This window comes from Marmota monax, unplaced genomic scaffold (genome assembly GCF_021218885.2).
Source record: "Marmota monax isolate L192 unplaced genomic scaffold, Marmota_monax_Labrador192_F-V1.1 WCK01_AAM20220418_F8-fsc00107, whole genome shotgun sequence".
Lineage (NCBI taxonomy): Eukaryota > Metazoa > Chordata > Mammalia > Rodentia > Sciuridae > Marmota > Marmota monax.
In genome coordinates this window covers 5,267,952-5,294,919 of record NW_026693761.1, presented here as the reverse complement: position 1 = coordinate 5,294,919, position 26,968 = coordinate 5,267,952, and the positions used below count along the sequence as shown (strand labels likewise).

Genomic DNA, 26,968 nt, shown 5'->3' with positions numbered 1-26,968 from the left:
TAATGCTAAAAAATCACAGAGACTTTGTGTTTCAATTATACCTTTTCCACAGCAGTCTTAACTTTAGAACAAATCTTTCCTATTGCAAAATCAGTTGTCAAATTGAATCCCAAACCAACAAAAGCAATAGCCTTCAGCAGAATATAGTTTCTAAATAGCATGAGATTTTAATTTGCCAGTGAATTTTTCCCCTTCTTCTTCTTCTTTTTAATGCATACAGACAAGCACTGATTTGGTACAACCGGTAAGTAAATATCCAGAAAATTCTGGAATTTAAAATATTTAACATTGTTTATATATGAGGTGAATTTTAGAACGAACTTTTTTCCCCATGGCATTTCTAGTCATGGATTTAACCTTAAGTCAACTAATTTAAACACGTTCTAGTTGTTTAACTGGTGTCACCCTAATGAAGAGCTTTGTGTTTCTCATCAAATCTTACCATGGTCTATTTCATCTTATGTTTTCTTTTTCTTTGCTTTTCTGCATATTTTAAAGACTGACTCTTCAAAAAGTCTTTCCCTGTGTAACCTGATCATGGAGGAAACTCCAGACAGTGGGTTGGCTGAAGAAATTCAAAGATGTCAAAATGACATAGTTGCATTTACTTGGGGCCCTGATGCTAGTACAGACAGTGTCAGCCAGGAAATTACCCCAACTATGACTCAAGAAGACTTTGCATGTCTCTCTGAAGCAAAGAAAGACACGAGATTATCCACCATAATATTTTCTTCTGCTGACTGGTCCACTGTAGCCGAACAGGGTGAGCATGTCCTGGGGCCAGCCCCTCCAGGTGGAAATGAATCGCTGTTCCCAAACCCCGGGAACAGGGCTGGAGTTACCATTGCTGCTACTATGGAGATGGAACAGCCGTGTGAATTACTTGATGCAGAGATGCCAGCCATGGAAATAGCTGGCCTGCTCAAAGAAGGTCATGAAGATGTTAAAAAGTCAGATGAAGAAAAAGAGAAACAGAAGATAGAAGATTCTGTTTGGGCAGGTGTGGAGACATGTCAGCAGGTAGACACTGGAACTGTTGATAACAAGGCAGTAAATGATACAGAGGAATTTGAAGAGAAAGAACAGGAAAGTACAGGAAACAAAGCAGTAAATTATCCCCAAACAATAGCAGAGCAGAATCAGGAGGCCTTCAAAATTAGTGAAATGGAAACTATGAAAGATCTAAGAGTGAGTTGTAAGGAAAGTGTAAAAACCTATGAAAATTATTTTGAGAAAACTGACCTATTAGAAAATGACATGAAAGAAGTAGATATGGAAGATGAATTTGGTAACAGAGACCAAGGGCCACATGATAGGTTTCAAGTAATAATCAATAATTGTGAAAATACAGAAGGTTCTGAAGCTAAACCTGCCAATTATGCAGACAACTTGACTCTACCTCTTCTCCGGACCAACTCTGTATCTAATATTGAAGATGCTGGTCCAGAGGGATGGGATTTAACTAGAAAAGACATACAGAATAATTTAATAAACCCTTCCAACCATGCGATGATATATTACCCAGCACAGGACAGGGCAGATGTTAAAGAAATTCAGTGTGAGAATATGTTAAATACTCCTGGGTATGACAGGGATAGCAATCAGGATGTTGTTTTATCAACAAAAATGTCAGTTCAGTCTGGGATGAGCCTTAATTATTCCCTGGAAACTGATGCAAACAAAAGAGATCAGTATTCATCTGAGAGAAAAGATTCATTAATAGAAGGGTCGGAAAGCACAACAACTGAGAGATATAGTTGTTCCATTAACTTGCCAAGAATAGCAAACACAGATCCAGGTCAAATCTGTCAGCCAACCTTAAATTCATCAGTAAATAATATGGATGTACCAGAATTCCCTGGGATACCAGATAGCCAAGCAAGTGGATTTACCAATTGTCTGGATTCTAATAACCACCAGCCTATAAGAGATATGAGAGCCATAGATAATTGCTGGGAACATGTAAATGTGGTTGAGAGTAAAACAGATGTAAGTGGGGAACAAGCCATTGCTAGCTGCCCAGAACAGAGTCAGGAGATAGCTAGACCTTTGGTTCTGGGAACCTCCTGGAACACTAGCACTGAGAGTTCTGATGGTTCCCAAGACAATGACATCAACAACTCAGATTTATCTGAAGATGAAATTGCTAACCAGAGATATGGATTGTTGTACCAAGAAATAGAGGCTGATAAAGACGAGGTACTTACCCCAGTATGTAGCATAGACTAGCCAAAGACTTCCGTAGGATCCGTTTTTCCTAATGTCTCTTACCTACTTCATTATCCATCACTATCTGCTTGGAGGTCTAATTGATCTCCTGGACAGATTGTCATGTACCTCTTCAAATCTGTGCAAACCAATCACAAATAGGTTGACCAAAAAAAAAAAAAAAAAAAAAAAAAAAAATTCTCCCAAAGCAGAATAACTACTATTGAGAATTAATAAGAATCTTCTCTTACCATTCCATTCTCTGAGTCCATTATTTCTACTTTCATTTTTACTTAGTAGTAAAAATGTGCTAAGTCACAAGCAGTACAAATTTGCTTACTATTTCTGAAGTGGTTCTACTCTAATAAGAACACAGGAAATGTTTCTACCCAGGCCCATTGAAACTGTCCCATAATTGCTGTTCATTAAAATGATGGATTATAGAAATGATTGAAAAGCTCCTTCTGGATTTTAGGTACGTCCTAGAAAGAGAGCTATTTAACCCCTCATGGTCCTTCTCTGTAATCATCTTCTCATTATTATTAAGAAAGTCGGTTTTCCTTAGCACTGAGCCACATACCAACAATAATAGTAAAATTAATCTTTCATTTTTTGTCAGCCTATTTAAAATAATACAGCATGGTCTTTTACATTTCCTCAGCACTTTCATGCACAGCAACCTTTTGTATTATTTTAAAATGTGTGGTAGTTATTATTCTCTGACTTGTCTAATGGTTATTTATTAATTTTGTCAAAGTGATGGGAAAAAAATAACACTCTGATTTCCATTTCTGTCTAGGCTTCCGGTGGTTCATTTAATGGATTTACCCAGGTAAGGAATCTGTTTTCTAACAAGATCTATCTGTTGAGAATGCTGCCAAATTTTTCAATGTGACTCTATGCCACTGGTTGAATATAATGAAGAGCATCAGAACAAAATTTGACCCCACTATTTACAGATGGAGTAATGGAGACATAATAATTAGCAACACTGTAGGAGTATTATGATGAGATATGAATATAGGGCACTAGCCCAGCATACGCTAAGTTCTCTATGACTTCAGCTAGCTAATACTTGTGTTTTTAGTTATAGTGTGAACTTTTACTTTTTGCTGATTAATCTATTAGTAATTAGAATTTGTCTTGATCTGAGAGATCCCCTGAATTTAGCTGCTGGAAAAGAGTAAAGGGGATCGTTTTGAACTAAGGAGATGGGTCTTTAGAAAATATCAGAGGCTTTTAGGAGCCTCCTTCTAAGGTTTCATAGAGGAGCCACACAAAATTCATACATAGAGCCTTACTTCTTCACGCTTCTTCAGCAAAACGCCATTGAAAGATCAGAAACCACGTATTGACTTTGTCCAACAAGCCAGCATTTTCCTTGGGAGTCTGAGAAGAAGGAGCCACAAGATGGACTGTCCCATCCTCTTTATAGGTCCCAGTGGGTAGCCAGGTGTAATCCATGTAAAAGGCAGGCCTTGTGGCTACCAAGCTCCTGGTTTTGATTCTGATAACCTTTTGAAGTTTGACCTCAAATAGGCTTGTCTGTTATGAATGCTTCATGTCAAAATGTAAGACATGCACAGTTTCTGATAATTTTAGCATTTAGAATTATATAAACAGATATTCATAATATATTCATAAATTTAATTCTCTTTTTAAATTTTTCATTATTGTTCCCCATGTTACCTATAAAAACTTGAGACCCACTCCTGTACCCAAATAGAGAGACACATAATCACAAAGACAGGTGACACAATGCATCTCTTCCATCTTCAAAAACCTTGTTTGGAAGGTTGCACCTCAGGGATCATCATTCTTTCCTTATTGTTTCAAGTTTATATTTCTAATAGTTATTAATGCATATAATTTTAATAATAATGAAGTTTACACAGTTTTCCATTTTAAAACTTTAGACTATCATACATCTCCTCCATTTCTTGTTTTATAGAAGTGTATATATTTTCTTCTCTTTTTTAACACATTCTATAGCTTTACCCTGTATCAGTGCATGTGATGTTCTTAATGCTACATCTTTATTTCTAAAACATTATCTATTGACTCAATCTCTAGAAGGTGAGAAATTACAGTGTGTTCTACTCCTACCCGCAAGTTCTCTTCTGCATCTTACTCTTCCTCTGATGGAGTTCCTTCATAGTCATCCAGTCATTTTGTGGCAATATTTTAGTGACATAAGTGCTAACAGCCAAGTCATGAAGTTTACATTTCCATTTCATGTCAATTTTTTTTTGTTTTGGTTTAGAGGATATTTGTGAATCTTGTGTGTTTGCCTGTTGATTGGTTTGCTTAGGTTTCTAGGTGCCAGGGGAACCCCCTACTCTAGAACTAAATAAACCTTTTCTCATTTTGTTGAAATATTGGATATGAAAGCAGTTTCATCTTGAAGAAATTGCTCTCCTTCTGGGCTCACTGTAGTTGGAGCTGTGTACTCTGAGCCTACGACCTGCTGTTCTCCCGTAATGTTTATCCCACGATTGCCTTCATCCCTCTGGGCTGTCCATCTCCTGCTTTCTGGATGAAAATCACCCTTATTTGTGGTTTAATCCCTCAATTGGATTCAGCACATCCTCCAGTAACTTCTTGAGGGAAATGTCTGTAGGAGGTATAATCATGACTCTACACATCTGAAAATGTCTTCATATACCTAAAGAACTGTTTTAATATTATGCGAAAAGTTTTAAATGAATTTTCCTTTAGAATTTTAAAGCCATTCCTCTACTCAGTTCTAACTCTTAAATGTTGCCTGTGAAAACCATATTATGATTTTTGAAACTTAAGAAACCTTCTCTCTCTTTCCTTCCCCACATTCCTCTCTGCTCATCTTCCTTCTCTCTCTCTCTCTCTCTCTCTCTGTCTCTCACTCTTTCTCTGGAGCAGTAGAATCTTCTTTTAAGCTCAGGGTTTCTTAAATTTTTCAAGGATGGGTTATGATCTGAGTCTCTTTTCATTCATTGTTCTAGATCCTTTTATTCCAAAATTTATATCTTTTGGTTTAGGGGAATTCTGAAGTTAATTTTTTTTCACTAACGATTTCTCTTTTGGTTTTCTTTTTCTCTCATTCTGCAATGCTTCTCTTTTTCATATGATATCTTCCTGAAATAGTCCAATTAACCTTTTCTTCTCATTTCATTTTCTCCACTTTCTCTGCTTTCTACCTCTTCCAACAGATCTTTCATCCTGTACGTTTGTCATTTTCCAAGGGCTCTACTTATTCTTGGATATTTGTTCTTTAATAGCATCGTCTTCTTGTATTATGAATGCCACATCTTCCATTTTATTTCTGAGGATATTAGTAACCATTTTTGTAGCTATATTTTTTCATACAAATTCTTTGTTTCTTCCACTTGCATTTTTTAAAATTTAGTTTTTCCTTTTCATTTTTGAGGCTTTTCTCAAATCTCTGGAATCTTGACTGAATAATCGTATTTAAAGTGGGATGATAAGAAACTAAGTAGAAACTTGTATAAGTTGGTAGGCCTCATTGACTGTGGGCATTGTTGTAGGACTTTCCAGCTCATATTTTCTGTTGAGAGCTCCTAATGTCAGATTTTTTAGGATTTTTCTTTTAAGCTGGTCAGACTCCTTAGGGAAGATTCCTATGGTCTCCTGTTTTGAGGAGTATAAGCCTGGCTGTACTGTAACAGAAGACACATGTTCTCCATACTTATTATATAAATGCTCACTTATTCTTTCTACTTTCCTAATATACCCTTGTGTCTCCCAGCCCAGAACCCCACTGTTTTAGTCTCAGCAGAAAGTCTTCTGCTGGATAGGAAGGCTCATGCTGTGTTTTCAGAATAGGTGAGAGTATTTTGAGACTTACTCACTTAATTTTTTTTTTTAGTTGTAGATGAACACAGTAATTTTACTTCATTTATTTATTTTTGTGTGGTGCTGAGGATCAAACCCAATGCCTCATATATGCTAGGAAGCACTCTACTACTGAGCTATAGCCCCCAGTCTTTGGTCACTTTTTGATAGACTTTGAACCAGTTCCCCTGTCTTGAGCAGCCCCCCTGCCTCCCATTTCCCTTGGTTACCTACACATTGAATCCTTGATTCTTTGGGAGCAATGAATTGGGTTGATTTGTGACATTTCTGTCATCATCTTTCAACACAAATCATTGGGCTCCACCAAGTTACTTAGTGCTTATTCAATGGCTTTCCAAATTAAAATTTTGTTAATTATCTTTCTTCCCATTCGTCTCATCCTGTGGTATTATGCCTTTAAAAAAATATCCCTTTATAGTAGTTTAGTTTAGATTCTGTAGGTAACAAAATTATATTACACACATTCAAATGACCGTCTTTAACCAAAGTCTTTGATTCCTCTTTTCTGTGGGGAGCCCCTGATGTCAGATTCTTCAGGCATATTTTTTCCCTTGAGATGGTGAGATTATCTGGGAAAGACTCTTTGGTCTCCCATCCAGAAGGTACAGAGCTTGGCTACCAGTACAATGGGAGATGAGCCTTGTGTCAGAGACCATTATTCCTTATGATGTCTTCTAGATTGAGGTTTCAGATCAATGAAAATCCTTTTAAAAGGTTTTAAATAACACATAAATAACCCTTTCTGTTAAGTGATATAGTGAGAGTGCATTGCCATTATTTTAAAAAGTTTGAAGGTTAATTTCAGGTGTAAAACTACTAATTTCTAATTTGGTGTCACTATCCAGAAGAGAATCTATGCAAGAAAGATGTCCCCAAAGCCAGTGCCCTTTGCTTTTATGACTCTCACAATGTACTGTTAACCAAGATTTATATTTAGAATAACTATGGTTAATGTTTCATTTTCATTTTTGTTTCAGTGATTTTAAAAAGGGACCTTTAAAACTTAGAAATGTATTTATCAACAAACTGACAATAGCTAACTTAAATATCTTTTAAAGAAGTGTTTTCTCCTCATTTTCAGCCCCAGGATACTTCATTATTTACAATACAGACAGATCAGAGTATGATTGGCAGCTTGGTAAGTTGATGTGGGTCTGTATCTTTGGGAAGTTGTCAGATACCACCAGATGTGGTAATGCTAATATAAATTGATCATTCTGGTTTGTCTAGAGTTTGAATATCTAGAATGTGATTTCTGCAGCTGCCTCTTTTGTAGAAATCAGGAGGGAACACATCTATAAAATTTTACTGTGATTTTGAGTTTGTTTACTCCTATTTATAAAAGGCACAGTGTTCCCAGCAAAAACCAAAGTATTTTAGGTATAGGCCTCAGTGGAGAACAGTGGATCTATCAAGGATGTGAATATTTCCATGTAATTGGAACTTAAGCTACAGGATTGAACATGAATTTGCTTTAAGAATTTATGCTTCAAAATTCTTCTTCTTATTATTTTTTATTTTGGAAATAAGAGCACCCTGCTTCTCATCTCATCCCTTCATCTTGTGAGTTATAGAAAGAAGGAATGTAGAGTGTGGAGTTGTGGTTCCTAATTCAATGAAAAATAAGAGTAGAGAAATCTTAGGGAATGAGCAGGAGGCAGAAAGAGTTAGACTTGGCATTAAAGGAGATTCTTCTGTAAGATTGGTGTTGCAGTTACCATAGGAAGCCCTTTCAGCAGTATCTTACCAGAAAGCTGAATGAAGAGACCTTGAGACATGTGATTTGTGAGCTTGACACTGCTGCATTACAGAAGACTTTGTCTCTGTGAGGGTTAGTTCATGAGAGTTATTTGCAACACTATGATTTTCCCATGTACATAATGTATGATTATCCCAGCTTCCACCTTTCTCTCTGGAAACTTGGAATTAAGTTTAAGTAGAATGAATTTTTCATTTTAGACTATTTCAATTTTAAGATAGGAATTCTGTTCTAGGACATTTGTCTTAAAGGTTAATTTGATAGTTTTGCAAGACAAGTGTGTCTCTACTACCTTGCCTGTAGATTGTTATACTTTTTTTTCCCCTGCCACTACCAAGTTAAATCTCTATGGCCTGCAAATAAATATTTGAATGCTTCCAAAAGAAATTATATGGTGTCAGTTTTGGAGCCAGAGAGACTCATTCTTCATGTTCATTGATGAATCTCAGCCTGGGTAATAGATCTGAAGGATGAGATTTTTAATTATCAATTGTGAATTGTTTAAGAAAAATTGAGAAATCCTAGCATAAAAACCATTATTTGGTTATAATTATTTGGTTATAATTAAAGTAACAATATTACTTTGATGAAGAAGATTCAGGCCCAGAATCCTATGGCTTTTAAATTTCTTTGAACATTTCCTTTTGTCCTTAGTTAGTTGTAGGAGCTTTCATGCCTGCCCTTCTCCATATATCTTCTCTGAAACAGACACCATGCCTCTTCTTTCTCTTGGGAACTTAGCTTCTCGTTCCCAGCAGTAGAGGTGCTGCTAACATTCCTTATGTTGTGAGGAACTATGAAATCACAGTGATCCTATGTTTCTCAGTATATTGTGATTATACAGGATCTTTTTAGGAGCAGGAAAATTCCCTAAAAATAATGTTTCATTGACTGTTCTGAGAAGGTAGGCTTGAAATCTAGTACTCAGCTATACATCTCCCAGCCTGCATCTCATGGCCCCACAGATCATCCCTAAAGTACAAGATGAAACCCTTTTGAACCCCAAAACCTTGCTCAGGGCTCAGAGTTTCCCCCAAGGACCTTTGCAATTCTCTCTAAAATAGCTCTCCCAAGATCTGAGAAGGCAGGCACCATATTGAATTGTGAATAGACTCTTAATTCATTCTTCCATACCATCTTCTCTGCCTCTGCATTGACCTGGCTTCATCTCATCACAGAGGACTCCAGAACATGCACAACAAGGCCACGCTGTCAATTTTATTCTAAGGGAAGCATTCCATTTTTGAACCCCAAACAAAACCATTGTAGCATTCTGCGGCCACCAATACATTTAAATGGTCTCTCTCTTCTCTGAATGTATAGTGACTGCTACTTCAGATAATAGGAAATCATTACCAGCACTCCCAAATAGTTTAACATGATATTAAGTCATTAGCAGCATCTGTCAAGGGAGATATCCTGTAGGAAAAAAAAAAAGAGGAGGGTGGGGTTGAGGCAGGGCACAATTCCTGTAGAACTATTTAGATCTTTCCACAAGATCTTGCTTACAATTTATATTTGTTTTTCTCTCTATTCTGAAAGAATATCTACAGATTTTATGCTACCTTAAAAGAAATAGAAGACACTTCTATTTCTAAATTAGAATAGCAGATTTTATGTGCAATCATGCTTCATTCTTACCTATCATTCAGTGAGCTACATTTATCTCCTTTTAATTTAAGTTGCAATGTCATAATATTTGGTATGATATGATAATATGGTAAAATATGTTGTGGCTTAAGAGGACATAACCAGACCTATATCCTCTGTACAGCCATTACATTGTTCAATTTCAGCAAGCAAATGCAATTAGACTTATTTATAAAGTCACCTTAGTTATTCTTGCTACAGCATACAATTTCAGAATTTTCTCAGACTTCTAGAAACCCAGACTCTGATGCAAACAACTGTTTTGCATTTTAAATTATCCTTGCATTTCTTTAAATATAGAATGATAAATGTATTTGACTCATACTTTGAAACTTCTCTTGCCTCCAAATCTGCCTTCAGACTTCCTCCACAGCATAGACTCACCTGCCAGGGAATAGCACCTGCCCAGGGAATTCTATGTGCTTTGTCAAATAGCCCTTTATGTCCTCCATTGTGTAGGTCATTTGATACCATCCTCTGGAGAAAATTACCTTGACTTCCCAGGTGGAAATATCATATTCTGAGCTTTTATAGCATCTGCTATGAAAACTTGTTCCATTATGAAGATAATTCTTTTTGAACAATAAAAGTGAAGTCTTTTCCAATAAAGAACACCTGAGATCATATTAGAGTAAATTCGATCTCACTGTTTCTTAAAAATTGTGTCAGACCATCTCTTAAAGGTTATAAAAGCCTATAAAAATATCAAATCTCTGCATACTTGTCTACCAATGTGTCTTTTAATTTTACTGTCCTTTGAAAAGATCAGTGGTGTGGTCAAGGCATGCATCACAATAAATGGTTTGGTGGAGGGCATAAAAAATGTAATTTATATATTTATCCAACACTAGGCAATTCATTATTTATTTTATATAACCTCAGCATAAGTTTTCTTGTAACTTCTCCATGAAACTTGTCATGTGCACTGACTTAGGTAAACATACAAGAGAAACAGATGTAGCTTTTGGTTACTTAAGGTGAGAATCTCATAGAACTTAACTGATTTCTCCAAAGTATTAATTGGAGTCTTATTACTATTTTTGGAACATAATTTTAAAATTTTTTTGCAGTTTAAATGGAAAAGTTCTGATGGAAAAAGATCTTAATGACCCCTCTAGTGTTCATTTATTTAGTGAAATGGTCATGCTGGATAAATATGTTTATTACATTAATGACAAAGAGAGAATATTGGCAGTATCTGTGGTGATATACATTAGCTATGGCATTTTAATGGTCTGTTGTTATTTTATAGTGTTAATTTTAAAACAAAAAGTCTTGAGCTAAGAGATGCCAGAGATCTGATTCAGTATATAATTAGAATTAAGATGATATGTATGTATAGAAGTCCCATGGGGAATGAAAAGACCTCACCTTGCCCACACAATTAAAAGGATCTAATTGATACCATGGAAAGTACTGCTCTGTGGTTCTTTGAAGAATTAGTTTATTGTATGAATTAAATGGATTGCGAAGGATTTTGTCGGAGAGAGAAGGGAAAGAGGGATTATTTTAGAAATTTACAACAGACAAACAAAATATTTATAGTTGTGCTTCAAGCAGCCATGTGGCTAGGCCTGCTGTCCCCTAGCTTTGGAGATGGCATCCTAACTTCATAGTGACCTATAGAATCAAATGAATACATTTTAATCTAAATATGGGGATGGCCCCTCACTTTTTTTTGTACAATACATATTAACAGCATTAAAAGATCCCAGAATTGTGTTCCCTGAAATTTCTTCCTCACTCCTCTCAACAAGCAAATATGGGCCCTCCTAGGGTTTCTCTGTCTCTCCTCCAAATAGCAGAAAGTATCATTTTAAGAACTTTTTATAGCTGTCAAAAAGAAATGAGTAGCCAAAATTGTGGTGTTTGCCTGACTTCAATGAAATGCATGTAGTTGTTGGTGATGAAAACAGAGAAGCTTAACAAGATTCATTTCTGTAATGGTCCATTATGCCAAATGGAAGGGAATTTTATCTGTTTCCAGCACGGATTTAATGAAGTTAGTAGCTACCTATACGATGACAAAAAAAAAAAAAAAAAAACGTTATTATCTAATATTCTATAATGTTACCTATTGACATGTTGAATCTTTTTCCTCTAACCCCAAAACAAACAATCCAAGGCTGAATCTGAACAGGTTCCACCCTCAGAGCCAAAAGCAGAGGAACCTCCTGCTGCTGCTGCACCTGTTGTCGGGCTGGACCTTGGACTGGAAACTAGGGCTGAGGAGCCAGTGGAGGAGGCAGTGGTGAGAGCAGCCTTCCTTCCCCATCCATTCACCTTGCTGCCATCATCTTGCTCATCTCCTGACCCTGTGTATCACTTCCCATCCATGCCTCACTTTGTCCAAACAAATTTCGTATCTGTCATGGTTCCCCCAGTTCAAGTAGCCTTTGTTACTTTGACAATGAAACTACATGCCTTTTCATTTTATTAAAAACAGGAAGATACCCATAGAGCTGATGTTATGATCTAGAGAAAACTGCAGTGTTGCCACAGGCATGACTCTTTAAGAAGGGCACCTTGATTCTTTCCGATACTCTCCCTTTTGTGATATTACTTGCAGGGAATCAGACTTGTCAATTCAGTGCTCCACCTATGATGGCTGGAGACCCATCCTTAACTAGGGACCAACTTATATGTGATAAAAATAAGAGTAAGAACTTTACAGATTGTGTGATCACACTAATTGCATATAATGTTAGTTTTGTATGTTGGTAAAGGCACAGTGAGGGACTGAAATTTCGTATTCCAAACCCATGAATCTATTAGGATTTCTATGTATACAGCTAGGAATAATGGAAATCAACTCTGTTCTGTCTCTGAGGATAATGGGGACCTTGAGGATGTATGGCGATCCATCTGTCTGTCTGGACACCTGCTTTTACCCTGATTCATGCTGCTATAAAAAAAATTCTCATTGCAAACTGGGATGAGATCTAATATGCACCAAGTTCATGAAATATAAAGTTGAAAATGCCAGTGTTGAGTGAAAGGTATATATTTATGAAATGCAGTAAAATGTCTCTCAATAATGTCAATTAAGGTGCTATTTATTACAGCCTTCACAGAATATACAGAAATAAGAAAAACAATTTCCCTATTACTGAAAGTAGGATTTCCTAGGTTAGATGCCTAGAAAGAGGAAAGCTATACTTCATGTTACTGCATGAGGTCACTTCACTGAGTAGTTCATTTATCAAATCAACAGTTTATAAGTAGAGAAATAAATAATAGGGATAGATAGTGATTGGACATAGTAATTAATAATGACTCAATTATCATATTTTCTATTTAAAGACATAGAGTTAGATCTAGTCTTGTAGGGAAAACAAGAAATGTGTTCATCTGGGGGTAAATCGCTCCACATATTTGTCTTTTTAATTACTGCTATAATTAAGGAGATAGTTGATTTTAAAATGAATATGCCCAATGACAGGGAGTTATAAAGACACTGTTTTAGTCAGCTTTTTGATTGTAGTAGCAATGAGACCTGACAAGAACAATTAGAGGAGAAAAAGCTGATTTGGGCTCCGTTTCAGAGGTCTCAGTTAATAGATGACCAACTCCATAGCTCTGGGGCCAAGATGAGGCAGAACATCATGGCTGAAAGGTAGGGTGGAGAGAAGCAGATCAGGAAATGACAACAAGGAAGGAGAATGAGAGCTCTGATCACCAGGGACAAAATATTAACCCCAAAGACATGTCCCCATGTCCTATCTACTCTAGCCACATCCTACCTGCCTACAGTCACCACCCAGTTAATCCATTGCCATGGACTAATCTACTGATTCAGTTACAACTCTCATCATTTATCACCTCTGAAACTTCTTGTGTTGTCTTATACGTGAACTTCTGAGAGATACCATATATCCAAACAATAACAGATACTGGTTAGGATTTGAAGGAAATTGATTCCAAAAGTTCTCATCAAATTTCTCTTTTGAATGGCAGCACAGTCTTCATCTTCACCAGTGCTTTTGAACTACACTGACACTAGTGCCCCAGGCTATTCAGTGTTAGGCCTAATGCATAATGCCCATGTCTTTGAGCTGGGACAGCATTTGATGTGCAGTAGGTGGGAGATGTGAGTAGACAGCTAACCTACAGACACCTACATGGATTCTTTCTGATCCCTTCTCAGACTGCCATGATCACCTACCAACTCATACTTATCCCCATTCTAAAGTTCTAGAAGTAACTTTTTAATAAAATCCAAGTTCATTGGTTTTCTAATTAATAATATTCACAACTACCCATTATCAAATACCTACTAAGTAGTACCTAATATATTACAGATTAAGTATCCCTTATCTGAAATGCTGAGACCTGAAATATTTTTAATTTCAGATTTTTTTTAAAATTTTAGAATACTTACTTGTATATACATACTGAAATATATTACAGATGGTACCCTAGTCTAAACAAGAAATTCATTTATGTTTCATAATTTTTTATACATATAAACTGAATGTAATTTTATGTAATATATTTTAGTGTTCCTCACATGAGGCCAAGTGTGGAATTTTTTATTTCCGGCACTATTTTGTCAGATCCCAAAATGTTTTGAATTTTGGAGCATTTCAGATTTTGGATTTTCTAACTGGGGTCGCTGAACCTGCACATGACTTATAATCTTTTTAACTGAGGGTGATTTAAAAAATATTTAGCCAACTATTGTACAAGCATCAACCATTACTAAATCCCTAATGCTGGATAAGAAGCTATTTGGGTGAATTTTTATTCTAAAAATACTTTTCCACCTTATAGGTAAACTTTAGACGATCAAAAATGGCAATTCTTTGTGAAATATAAGGCAATTAGAGTGTCTTTGGAAGGATTCAGGCATGTCCTGAGACCCAGAGATGATATAAGAATAATAGATGCAGAGCTCATAGTGTGAACCACTCTTTCCAAAAAGAAAAATAAACATCAAGTTCATTTCTCTATATGGGCTGAGAAATAGTAGTAATAGTGTTAAATAATATACTCACCAAAATATACTCACCTAAAGTGCCTGCTTTTCATGTTTCCTAAATAGACTTGGATGAAGCACTTCTTCCCTTCTACATAGAAGAATTATACCACATAGAATATAGTTTTGATTTTGAGAGTAGATATATATCTTCTTTCTTCTGGTCATTTTATTTGAGTTCTTTTTTATATATATAAAAGAAAGACTTCTTTTTTTGTTAGATGTATGGTATTTAGTTATAAAAATAAAAACCCACACCTTGTCCCTAGCATTAATTAATAGGCGGCTATGGTTGTCATCCGTCAGGACTGGGTTGATGTGACCTTTGGAGGTAATCCTTTTTACTGCTGAAATGTCACCACACAGTTATTAGTTCAGCTTTTGACAGAATGCATTTCATCTGAGGTGAGGTGAAGTTTGTGGTGGCTTTGTTAAAAGAGAGAGAGAGAGAGAGAGAGAGAGAGAGAGAGAGAGAGAGAGAGAGAGAGAGAGAGAGAGAGAAAAGAAAAGAAAAGAAAAGAAAAGAAGAATCAAGTCTAAGATCAAGTGTAATTTATAGAACAGGAAATTTTAGTAGTGGTTCCCAAAGAAACCTGAGGTTTTTAAGAAACATTTAGTTACTATATTTCTGTTTTGTTTTGTTGTTTTATTTCCCACATATTGTCTTTGTTTTTTTCTTAGAAAATCAAATTTTACCAGTATGTCTACAGGATACATTTTAAAATCAACACTCTTACTTTACTTTTTCTAGACATTTCTGTTATGTGAGTAATGAAAACAAACTTCAGAAAACAATGGATTTCAGTGTTTATTTTATTATATTTATTTCATCAGAGAATTAAGTTAAAAATGCAGATAAATATATGTATAGAATCAATTCATAATATATAATTTAGTCATAGTTGACCATTTACCATGTGTGCAATTTCTTTTATTTTTTTTAATCTATTTTTTTTGAGAGAGGAGAGAGAGAGAGAGAGAGAGAGAGAGAGAGAGAGAGAGAGAATTTCAATGTTTATTTTTCAGTTTTTGGCGTACACAACATCTTTGTTTGTATGTGGTGCTGAGGATCGAACCCGGGCCGCACGCATGCCAGGCGAGCGCGCTACCGCTTGAGCCACATCCCCAGCCCCTGTGCAATTTCTTTTAAAGGAATAAAATTTTAATTGCATTTTCTTTAAGGGAGGCCCCTTCTATTTTTCTCTAAATTCCTGTCAGCTGATGTGAAGTAGACCCTTTTTTTGCCTATTATTTTAAAAGAAATAATGTGCTGTAATTAAATTTAAGGTTAGTACAACTTAACATGTAAAAGAAGAAAAATTGAAGTAAAGATGTTTTTAGAATAGTTGGAGAATCATGGGGATGATGAAACGTTATTGACCCAATTATTTGAGTACCTACTTTTGGTTTTGCTGTGGTTTGTTTTTTAAAAATTTTAACAAACATATGTTGACTCATCAAGACAAATTACTCCAATAAGAATATACTAGAGTTGCCAGAGTATATCCTCTGAACTCCCTTGATAGGAATATTTCTGTCTGCTTGAATAGAATGCCTGTGTTCATTTCTCTTTCTCTCAGTTGAGAGGGATATTTGAATCTTCCTAGTTATAAGGCACAGTTCTAGCCCTGGGGAACACAGTGATGCAGGAAACAGACATGGCTCCTGCATCCTGCTTTCCAAACTTGGGGTGGAGATTGACATTACACAGAGCTCAGGGACTCCTTCTGCAGCAGTCATATAAATGGGGAACAGTATTTCAGTTTTCTCCATGTGCAGAGTAAGCATGAGAGCTGGGGTTTCCACTGTACCTCAAGATGTGATCTCCCAATGTAAGAGAAGATACCAAAGACTAGATGAAGCCAGGGAACTTGATTTACTGTCTGTCCTTTGTTGATACAGAATCACTCAACTCTAAACTCTAAGTGCTCAAATTGAAGTATGCATGCTTTAAATTAAAATTTTATGATAAAAAATACACATGTATGTGTATGTGTGTCTTTTATTTTTTAAAAAGAGCCTTGGAGATAGACATAGCTTTTTACCTTTCTCAGAAAAAAAATTGTAGAAATGGTTAGTTTCTGAGTTTGATTATATTTCCATTAGCATCTAATTATATTTTCAGCATTCCTCAGGCCAAACAGGAGATTCTATTTTTGTCTTCTTCCACAGTGCCCAGCACAGAACAGGGTGTGTGACACATGCCAAGCAAATTCTCAATTGTTGTTTTGCTGTTTGGTTAACACTGTTGTTTAGGAGTCTTGAAAAGTTCTATAGTTTAGTCTCTTTAAATGAAAATATGTTCATTTTCTCTTTCTTTCCCTCTTTCCTTCCTCCCTCCCTCCCTCCTTCTTTCTCTCTCTTCCTCCCTCCCTCCCCCTCTCTCTCTTCCTCCCCCCACTCTCTCTTTCTTCCCTCCTTCCTCCCTCCCTCCCTTCCTTCCTTCCTTCCCCATTCAGATACTTTGGTTTTTTCTATTTAGGAAAAAAAAGGCACTTGTCATCAAAAGCAGTGCTAATTTTCTTTTTCTGCTTCAGAGTATCTTTGTGGCATCTAAACCTCATTGTCTCAGATGTAAAAATGGAGTTAGTAATGATTGTTATTTGCAATTAAGCTACAAAACTTAAAATTTTTCCTATGAGGGCTTAGAAATAATATGTCTCATTAGTTTGAGCATCTGGCACATCAAGTACCTCCATCAATTACATTTTGATGATATTATCATGATCGTCCTCGTGAAAAGTTGATGAGAAGCAAATCAACAAAAGCAGGCAAAACACATGCTTGGGAAGGAGATGGCAGCCTTGGGACAATGACAATGCTTTTCCAGTTTTGCCTCTTTTCACATATGATAAGGGACCTTATATCTCTGTCTCTTGCATCACAGATTTCCTTTTGGTTTCTAAAGAATCTGTGTCCCAACAACATTGTTCTTCTTAAGAGGACTCTGTCTCTTCTGGAGTCCTTCACTCTGAGTCCTTTGGTAGGGGATTTCCTGGCCTTCTTTGCCAGGGCACAGTGAGTATTCAGAGAACTGGGATGCTGTCTCAGCTGTGCCCTCCTTTGAGGTGGTTTTAAATGGAGGACAAAAGGCAGATGACCTCCAGGTACATCCAATTTCAAGTGTCTGGGCCTTGATCTTTTCTAGGAAGAGATGAAGGTATCCAAGAATAAAATGAAGGTAATGAGACTGGGGCCATCATCACACATTTCAGAGCAGGTTGGCCTAGGTTTGTTATTTATTCCATCTCCAGAACAAGGAGCTATTGTTACTGGATACGTGGCTGGTACTGTTTTTAACCACCTAGCAGCAGCTGAGTAGCACACACAGACATCCATCTTCTCTGCTTTCTGAGATTTGATATCCCAAAGGCCCAAGTGAGAATTCTGTAATGTTATTTGTTCAGTGTTATCATAATTATATGTGAACAGAAACATCAGGATTCAGATTGTTCTTGCACAATGGGGGAGCCGTGTGTGTGTGTGTGTGTGTGTGTGTGTGCTTCTGAGAACTGAAACCAGGGGCATGTTACCACCGAGTCACTGAGCTTTTTTATTTTTTTATTTTGAGACAAGGATAGACTCAAACTTGTGATCTTCCTGCTTGAGCTTTCCTGGTCATTGAGATTACAGGTATGCACCCCCATGCCTGGCTGCCTAGTGATTTTTAATTGTTACTTTTAGCATGTACTTTTTATTGATGTAAAATTCATATAACAAAATAAATCACTTAAACGTGAATGGTTTAGTGGCATTTGGTACATTCATAATGTTCTACAACTATCACCACTGTCTAGTTCCAAAACATTTTCATGACCCCGGGTTAAAATCCCATACCCATTGTGTTAATCAGCTTTTCATTGCAGTGACAACACTACCTGACATGAGCAACTTAAATGAGGAAAGATTTATTGTACCTCACAGTTTCAGAAGTTTCATTTCATGGTCCGCTGGCTCCATTGCTTTGGGTCTGAGGTGAGGCAGGACATCAGGGTGGAAGGGCATGGCAGGGGAAGGCTGCTCTCCTCATGGCATCTGAGAATCAGAGAGAGAGAGAGTGAGAGGGAGAGAGAGAGAAAGGGGCTAGTAACCCACTTCCTCTAACCATGCCCTGCCTGCCTACAGTTTCCACCTCCCCCCAGTAGTCCATTCCCATTATGCATCTGTCAAATGGATTAATCCACTAATGAGCCCTCATTATCTAATAACTTTCCCAAAGCCCCACCTCTGGATATTGCTGCTTTGGGGACAAAATCTTCAACACATTAACTTTTGGGGCACATTCCAGATCCACGGCTTAGCATCTGTTTAGCAGTTACTCCCATTGTTTTCTCCCTCAGTCCTTGGTTCCTGCCAGTGGCCCTTCTAGCTGTATGGATTTATCTGTTTTGGATTTTTCATATAAATGGACTCATACAATATATGATTGATTATATGTCTACTTTGACATATCCTTTTTGTCACATACTAAATCTAGTACTTCAGCTCAGTGTCTCTAATATGGCTTCAGTTGTAATTGACCTCAGGATAAAAAACTCATAATCTCTTTCTTAGTTCATATTGGCCTCATTTCATAACACTCCACTGAAACCATTCCTGGCCATCAGTACCACTAGGTAGTCTGTATACTACCATTCAAATGCTAAGAAAGACAACTTATTTCAATACTAAAGCCCTAAACCCCAATATCAAGCCCAGTTCCACCCCATATGTGGGGTCAGAACTTAGACCTGAAAGAATCACACTGCTGTGTTCTACTGGTTCAGCTCTCTCACTCTATGGGTGACAGTGCAGAGATTTCTTGAGTTCATAGATAACATGAATGTAACCCCCAGATCAATGTGTGCTGATACCCTTCTTGCACTTTCTTATTCTGTTCATCCCCTCAAAACCTCCAGAGTCAAAGGCCCTTTGCTGCTTAGACCACTCTGTGTTAGTCTTACATAGACATGAGCAGGAACCATAAGCATAATAAGGAAAAAGTGCTTGATTTGAAATCAGATATCTCTTCCTTTCCCTGGAAAATTGCCTTTGGTTCCAACATTGAGTGTGAAGCAGTTCAAATGCTACCTTTGAGAAGTCTTGTGTGTGGCCTGAAGTGAAAGATATATAGTATGACCAAACTACCAAGAGAGGTTAAGTTTTAGTAAAAACCTAGGAGGAGGCAGTTTGATCAGTGACAGCCACTGCTTTACATATCATGCAAAGATGATATAGCTAGGCAGGATAAAATGTTTATTTTGAAGCAAAGGCATTTTAAAAAACAACTCCAAGGATAGAGGCATAGCTCAGTGGTACACCATTTGCTTAATGGCATACATGAGACCCTGGCTTTGATGTTCAACACTACAAAAAAAAATTTTTAAAGTCAAGTTAAACAATCTCTAACAAACTATTGGCAAGTTCCATAGAAACTGTCCATTGTGGCTGCTCCAGAAACCACTATTTTCACATCTCTCCATCTCTGAGCAAGCATAATATTTACTTTAGTTTCAAAAGACTCAACCACTCCTGTTTGCTTTGTAGATAAATCATGAATTCTAAATACTGATATGAGTAATTATTGGATATTCTGCCATGTCTTCAAAGGCCAAATTAACAAAAATGAAATAATTATCTTTGGTACCTCTGCAGAAGACCTTAATTTTTCAAGGAAGTTGTGTAGCTAATTCCAACAGTTGTTGCCTTGGCAACCTGCTGCCAGCCATTTGGTTGCACCAGGACCCAGCAGCTAAGACTTTGTGATAGGACTGCAGGCAAGCCTAGGAGAGCAGATGAAAAAGATGATTGAGATGAAAATTAGGGAGGGTAATTCCTACTAAATTCCTTTAATAAAAAGTACATAAATGTGTAAAAAAATGTACAGTACCAGATACTACCTTTGAAAGGAATTCCACTGGGGCTATCATTGCAAGGGAGAATTTGCCTTTATTGTCTGAGTGGGGTAAATTTTTGACTTAGTGTGTTTTCTACATAATTTGTGTGAAGAGGAGTACTAGCCACCAGCCTGTGTCTTTTTATAGGATTCTCCTCCCTGGGATTATAGCTACCTCTTGAGCATTTCTTTAAAATGGATCCTGAAGAAAATTTTGTCTTTTCATAAAAATACCAGGATCTTTAGACAAGTCAAGAGCTTGAGTTAGATCTAGAGTTAGGAGTGGGCAGTGAAAGGCAATAGTAGCCTGTGGCTGGGATTCTCACCATGCTTATCTCCTTTTGCTATCTTCTTGAGTTTACACAGTCAGGTCCAAAGGGACTTTCTCCAGTTCTACTACCAGGTAGCGGGAGAGACAGAACTAAAACGCCAGCTTCTTCTCCGATGTTACTTCTACTCCATCATAGTTCCTTTTTTGCATATGAGAACATTCAGCCATCTGGACCTTCTAGCTTGGGATACTGCTAATCTCTAACTCATGAACATATTATAAATATCTAAGTGTTCAATTTCTAACTCTTCTCAGTTGCACTACAATGGGTGAATCCAGCCAATGAGCAGTTGAACCCCCCCCCCACACACACACACACACACACACCATTTCTTGTGCTTTCTAAATAGTGAAATCTTTAGGACAGTTGGCCTAAACAAGATAAAGAAGTTCTATCCAACTAATATCTTATTGGTATTTTTTATTGTGTAATTTGCCCTGTCGATAAAGGGATTTGATGACATAGTTTCTTAGGTTTCCCAATAGTACATGAATTTTTTAAAAATGCATCTTATTTTAAAGAGTGGCATTTCAAGAATGTGGGTGATTGCATCAGCTGTGTGTATGGATGCACTCATATTCTTCATCAAATGCAGCTTGTTTGGAGATGTCAGTAGGAACCAGAGAGTACGAGGAGGTGCTCCAGTTCTCATAATTACGGTACAACTTCTGAATTTTAGGAGCATGTTGTCTTTTCGATGCAGACTAGTGTGGAAAAACACAGAACATAGACTGTTCTAATCCTGCCTTACTGACTAGGTGAATTACTTAAACTCTGTTAGTTAACTTGTCTAGAAAATGGGAATTACCTTTAATGGAGTGTTAGAGAACAATATGCAATGAATGTGAACCCTCTGAGTTGGCACCTGGAAAACTATAGATTCACAGTAAATGTCAGTTTTCCCCACAGGGAATGCACATCTAGAAACTGATAAGCAGAAGCCCTCTGTGCATCAGGATTATTATTCTTTATACTTGGGGCAAATTGGTAAGCCTGGAATTTAGTGTTTTTTTTTTTTTCAGCCAGGGATCTCACAAAGAGAAATGTCAGGAAGATGCTATACACTGACTTAATTGTCTTGTAGCCATCAAAGGGTATATTATATTTAGCTAAAAATTGAAATATATACATCTTATTTTTTTACTTATCATTGATGTAATTTACTCAGGAATATTTTAGAGAACATGAAATACATTGTAGGAGGGCATAAATTGAAGATACTATGAGAAAACTGAAAACACTAAAAAGAGTACAAAAAAATAAATTAACTTTTATCAGGACTCCCCCCCCCCACACACACACACACTTTAATGCAAAGCATAGGATTCCTTGAATTATAATAATGAGACTGAAATAGAGAAATATGTGGCAGTGTCGTCCATCCCCACCCTAGGTACAAGGCAACTGGAAACTACCTCCCCTATCCCCAGATTATACAACTGCCCTTCTAAAGCATCAAGGCCTTGGGGCCTGCTCTTATTCCCATGCTACTACATCCTTTGGAACCTATATTTGAAGATTCAAATCAGGTGGTTATGTATAAAGACTTGATGAATCTCTCTCCAGCTCCTGATCTTCAGTATTTGAGCTGAAGTTTTCCTAGTTGAAGGAATTATTACATGTAGATGATACAAAATCACCATCAAAAGGCAAAATGAGGAGAGAATACTGTTTTTTATTTAATTGAAAGCTAAAAAACAAAGTTACACAAACGATTGGAAATAAAAAAGTGCTACAAAAAAAAAACACAATGAGATAGACCTCATATTCACACTTCTAAACACAATCAGAAGTTGTTGTAGCAACGTATAGGTTTTGAGTTAAGAAAAAATCACATTGTAGTAATCTACTCCAAATGAGTAGTGGGTCATGTATGAAAACATCAGAAAGACAGCTGTTAAGGGTCTGTGGATGCTCCATAAAATTTTTCAAAAACATTTTATGAAGATATATTGCAATTGACTGAAAGATGAATCCAATCAATTTTATGGATAAGTTGAAGACATGGTAAAAGAAATGTAGCAACCTGTCAAATGAAGATCCTTGATGGTGAGCACTTGAAGGTTTGCTATATAATTCTTTTGATTTCTTATGTTTGAAATTTTCACAATGAAATATTTGGATAAACCTAAAAATTATTTCCATGGAGACACATAAATAAATAAAGATGGCAGTGTATTTAAATCATTTAAATATGTAGGCTGTACAATTATTTGTTTACAAACTGAAGAGCTCTTTCTCAGTTTGTCATTTATAATACTTAAAAACTGGCAGTCAACTGGTATTTAATGGTAGAAGAACTGTTAAACAAATGGTTAAATAAAAAATTAATAAAAGGACTGTATAGCCATTGGTACAATTTTTCTAAGAAACACGATCTGTGGGGGCTGGGGTTGTGGCTCAGTGGTAGAGCGCTTGCCTAGCATGCACAAGGCACTAGGTTCGATCCTCAGCACCACATAAATGTAAAATAAAGATATTATGTCCACCTAAAACTAAAAAATAAATATATAAAAAAACACGGTCTGTGTTACCTAATAAAGGAATTTAACCCCTGTACAATTACAACATGAATACAAATACATAGAATATATCATGAGTGATTTCTTTTTATCATGTTTAAATCCCTGATATCCATTTTTTTAAATGGGAAATATGCCTATTCTCAGTTAAAATAATCTACCTTATAAATAAATGTGGAATTTCATACTTAGTTGAGGGAATATCTTCAGTTGTCCTCATCTAGAACAGTAACATTGGCAAGCTGCTTTTTAGGCATTGTTCAGAGCTAATGCTGCCAACTAAACAATGAATGAATGAATAGATGACATCAACCTTGGCAATCACAAATTCTCCTACAGCCTGTGACTACTCTTACATGTTTTGGGGTTTCAGTCCTTGTGGTCTAGCTTTCAGAGTGCCATCTCATGGAAGGGCTGGGAGTTTCTGTCACCCAATTCGGATTGCCTACTTTGCAGATTTGACACCTAGGCTGTTGTTGTACTGTATCCATCATTCCACTTCCAGAATATTTTGCTAACACAGTTATTGGTATTGAAAGGACCTTGGCATGAATGGCATAGTCATATTGCTTTCCTCCAAGGCAGAAGATAAGAAAGCAGGGAGGTCCATATGGTATAGTATAGTGAAAACCACAGCTCACCCTCCCCAAGAAGAATTCTGTGCTGGTACATGCAACTTCTGTGGGATGCATATCCAAGTCAGCAGTAATCATGATGCCTGTGCCTCATAGACCTCATGGATATGGTAAACCACATGTATCCAAGGTCAGGGAGAACTTTTTCAGTCTCTCTTTGCATGAGATATTTCAACCATAAATATAGTTAGCCAATAGATAGTACAGTGTTAGCAGAAGATAGGATGATGGTGTTTTAAGATTTGAAGTGAAGAGAAAAATTGGATAGTATTGACTATCAGAATCTTGAGATACTTAGAGTAGTTTCAGTCCTCTGGTCTTCCTAGGTAATATTTTTTTAGAAGAGAAAATAGCAGTCATTTATCTCTGAGGTTTCCTAGCAGATGTAACATCTACCATAGCAAGCAGGGTGTAGAAAATGTTTTTCTTTTCTAGATCTAAAAATAGCCAAAATGTGAGATGAATAAAAAGAATAAAAGAAGGTTAACTGTGGGACCCCAAACCCTTCCATTCTTTACTTAATTTATCTGGAGCTAACACCTAATTTTAGTAAGGATGGGGAGGGGTCTTTGCTTTGTTTTAATGTTGTTGTCAGTAAATATACATTGGAAATATTGAGAGGAGAGAAAAAACTGTGGAACAGATTCCAGACAGAAAGAGAAGATTTTCAGCCCAATCTCAGAAATAAAAAGCTATGGGGAAGTACAGAGAGTGAAAAATCCTTCTGTTTATGTAATGTTTTTAAACCCTGTAAAATCAAAGCAATACTGAACAGCATCTAGACAAATGGAAATTCATTACTAATGGACTCAGAAGGGAATGTGGGAGGGTTAATTTCTCTTTTCCTTTTTCAAATAGGTTTTTCAATTTATTTGGCTATTCCTATCTAGATTCAAAGTGCTGGTTTCCTTAGTACCTTGTATTTGACAGCATTTATTTCAATATTTTAGTGATTTTCATTTGTTACTATTCTTATACACAATTCTGTATATAAATTTTATCTATCTATCTATCTATCTATCTATCTATCTATCTACACTATCTATCTATCTATCTATTACAAAATCAATTGCTGAGGTGCTGAGTCTGGGATACTTGCTTCTTTTAGCTTTGAGAACACGGGAGCAGTCAGACAGAGCCCTTGGCCTCCATCTGCTGGTGGTTGGTGGCAAAGCAACTATGCCATTAGGACTAAAGCATGTCTAGCCAACAAGCCCTGTTTAAATTATTCAGCAAAAGAAGGATGATAACATGTATATCTTGCAACATAAAATCTGATACAGTCAAATTGGTAGATATATAGAGAATAGAGATCAATTATGAACTAGTGATTAGAATTATATGAAATGAGTTAAAAAGTTTACCTTTTTGGCAGCACATCAAGTCACAGAAAAATATCCACTTAAAAAGAGGTCTGGTCAATTCAGGTGACAGAGAAATCTAATTACTAATAATATGTGCTTGGCATTTATGTATAGTTGGGGGTGTCCTATGAAATAACATAATGTCTGCTTTTTGATCTACAGTAATGTGTCTTTGTGGGTTGGTGTGTGTGTAGTGGTACATATACTCTGTTTATCCATACAGTTTGTATGTATTTAGCGTCCATCTAGTTCAAAGCTATTGAAACCACTGGGATTCTCATAGGTGACAGATAAATAACTCAGAAGTGTGAACATACTACTTAACCTTCTACATTTGAGTCTTTAAGTTTATTATCTACACATTGTCTTTTTGAATGGTTTCCAATGTGGAAGAAACTTTGCTAGGTCTTTAATGTTCTGGTGAAAGTCTGCTGATTTCTCTCAAAATAAAGCTATGAGTAATTGGGCACAGTGGCACATGCCTATAATCCCAACAACTCAGGAGGAAGGTTTGAGGCCAGCCCGCTCAATTTAGTGAGACCCTGTCTTAAGAAAAAAAAATAAAGGATTTGGGGGTGTAACTCAGTGGTAGAGTGCACCTGGGTTCCATCCCCAGTACCACACATACACAAGCAATTGTTCATTGTTTTGGGGGGAATTAGGATGCACTCCTAATTTATGATCTGATTATTATTCTTTTGACAACAACAATAATAACATCCATTAAAAGATGGATGGTTCTGTAAAACAAGAGATGTAATTTTCTTAAATTTCTAAATGTGAATTTTCAGTCATTCACCAAAATATGAATCCCCAAGTAGTTATTAACCTACTCCAATAATTATCAGCATTAATGATTCAATTTAAACAATTATCTCTTACAATTCACATAAAAGAATTACTTTTCGGAACTCATGCGTTTTAATAACGGTAGAAAATAAAGAAATGAAGGCTATGTTCTGGCAAGTAACTACATTTTGGGTCATTGCTCACTTTGTAGGAAAGCCAAATTCTCATAATAGGAGGATTTTATATGAGAGAGAAAAGTAAATTTCTGAGAATATGAGTGGCACTTCATTATGTAACAAATAGCACAGCTATTTACATTTTTTTCATAAATGTAAAACTATGTTGTAGAAAAGGTACTTGGTACCAAGTTATTTTTATTATTAAATTTATTGTAAGTTTGAGGCAGAAGAAAGGTTCCCCCCCCCCCCCCGGAAGTGACTTAACTTCTGGAAGATTCTCCACAAAGATTTGAAAATTTGTACTGAAATGAAGTTTTTCTAAAACTCTGATATTGCCTGATGAGGATGCTTCTGGAAAGTACATTATAACAAGGTTGGCTGTGTGGCTTATGTCCCTCATTTTCCATCTGATACCCACACAGAGTGTGCTCCATGCCATTCCAGTGTTCAGAGGTTTCCAAGATTAGGACTTTCCTGACTTGATCAAAAGAACTGGGTAGAATTTATTCAGTAAAGGCAAGGAATAGCTGGTGCTAATCACATCTCTGAAAAAGATCAATTTTTGAAATCTGTATCCTGGGTATATTATATGAGATCAATCTAGTATCCTTCCTCAGTATTTCTGATTTGAACCCCTCAAATAAGGTCTGCCAAGTGGATGTTATCAGAATCTTATTAAAGAGTCATACTCCAAACAAATTTGTTCAAAATTAAAACTTTTGATTACACTTCCTTTATTTTATTATTGCAAGTTTTTAATACTCCTTAAGACTTTTTTTTCTATTTTGATTCTTCCAGTAAAGACCCCAAATATGATTTTGATGT

The 26,968-nt window shown here is 36.4% G+C and overlaps 1 protein-coding gene across 2 annotated transcripts in view; it reads left to right on the top strand.

Annotated features, from left to right (window-relative positions):
- Amph (amphiphysin) overlaps positions 1–26,968 on the top strand; it is a 215,199-nt gene that overhangs the window by 176,077 nt on the left and 12,154 nt on the right. The window contains exons 14-17 of one of the 2 annotated variants that reach the window (XM_046460616.2): positions 221–244; positions 3,008–3,040; positions 7,142–7,198; positions 11,595–11,720. In XM_046460616.2, the coding sequence (XP_046316572.1) occupies positions 221–244; positions 3,008–3,040; positions 7,142–7,198; positions 11,595–11,720 (240 nt within the window). The remainder of the gene's footprint in view (positions 1–220; positions 245–3,007; positions 3,041–7,141; positions 7,199–11,594; positions 11,721–26,968) is intronic. The other variant, XM_058584457.1, reaches the window with a different exon arrangement.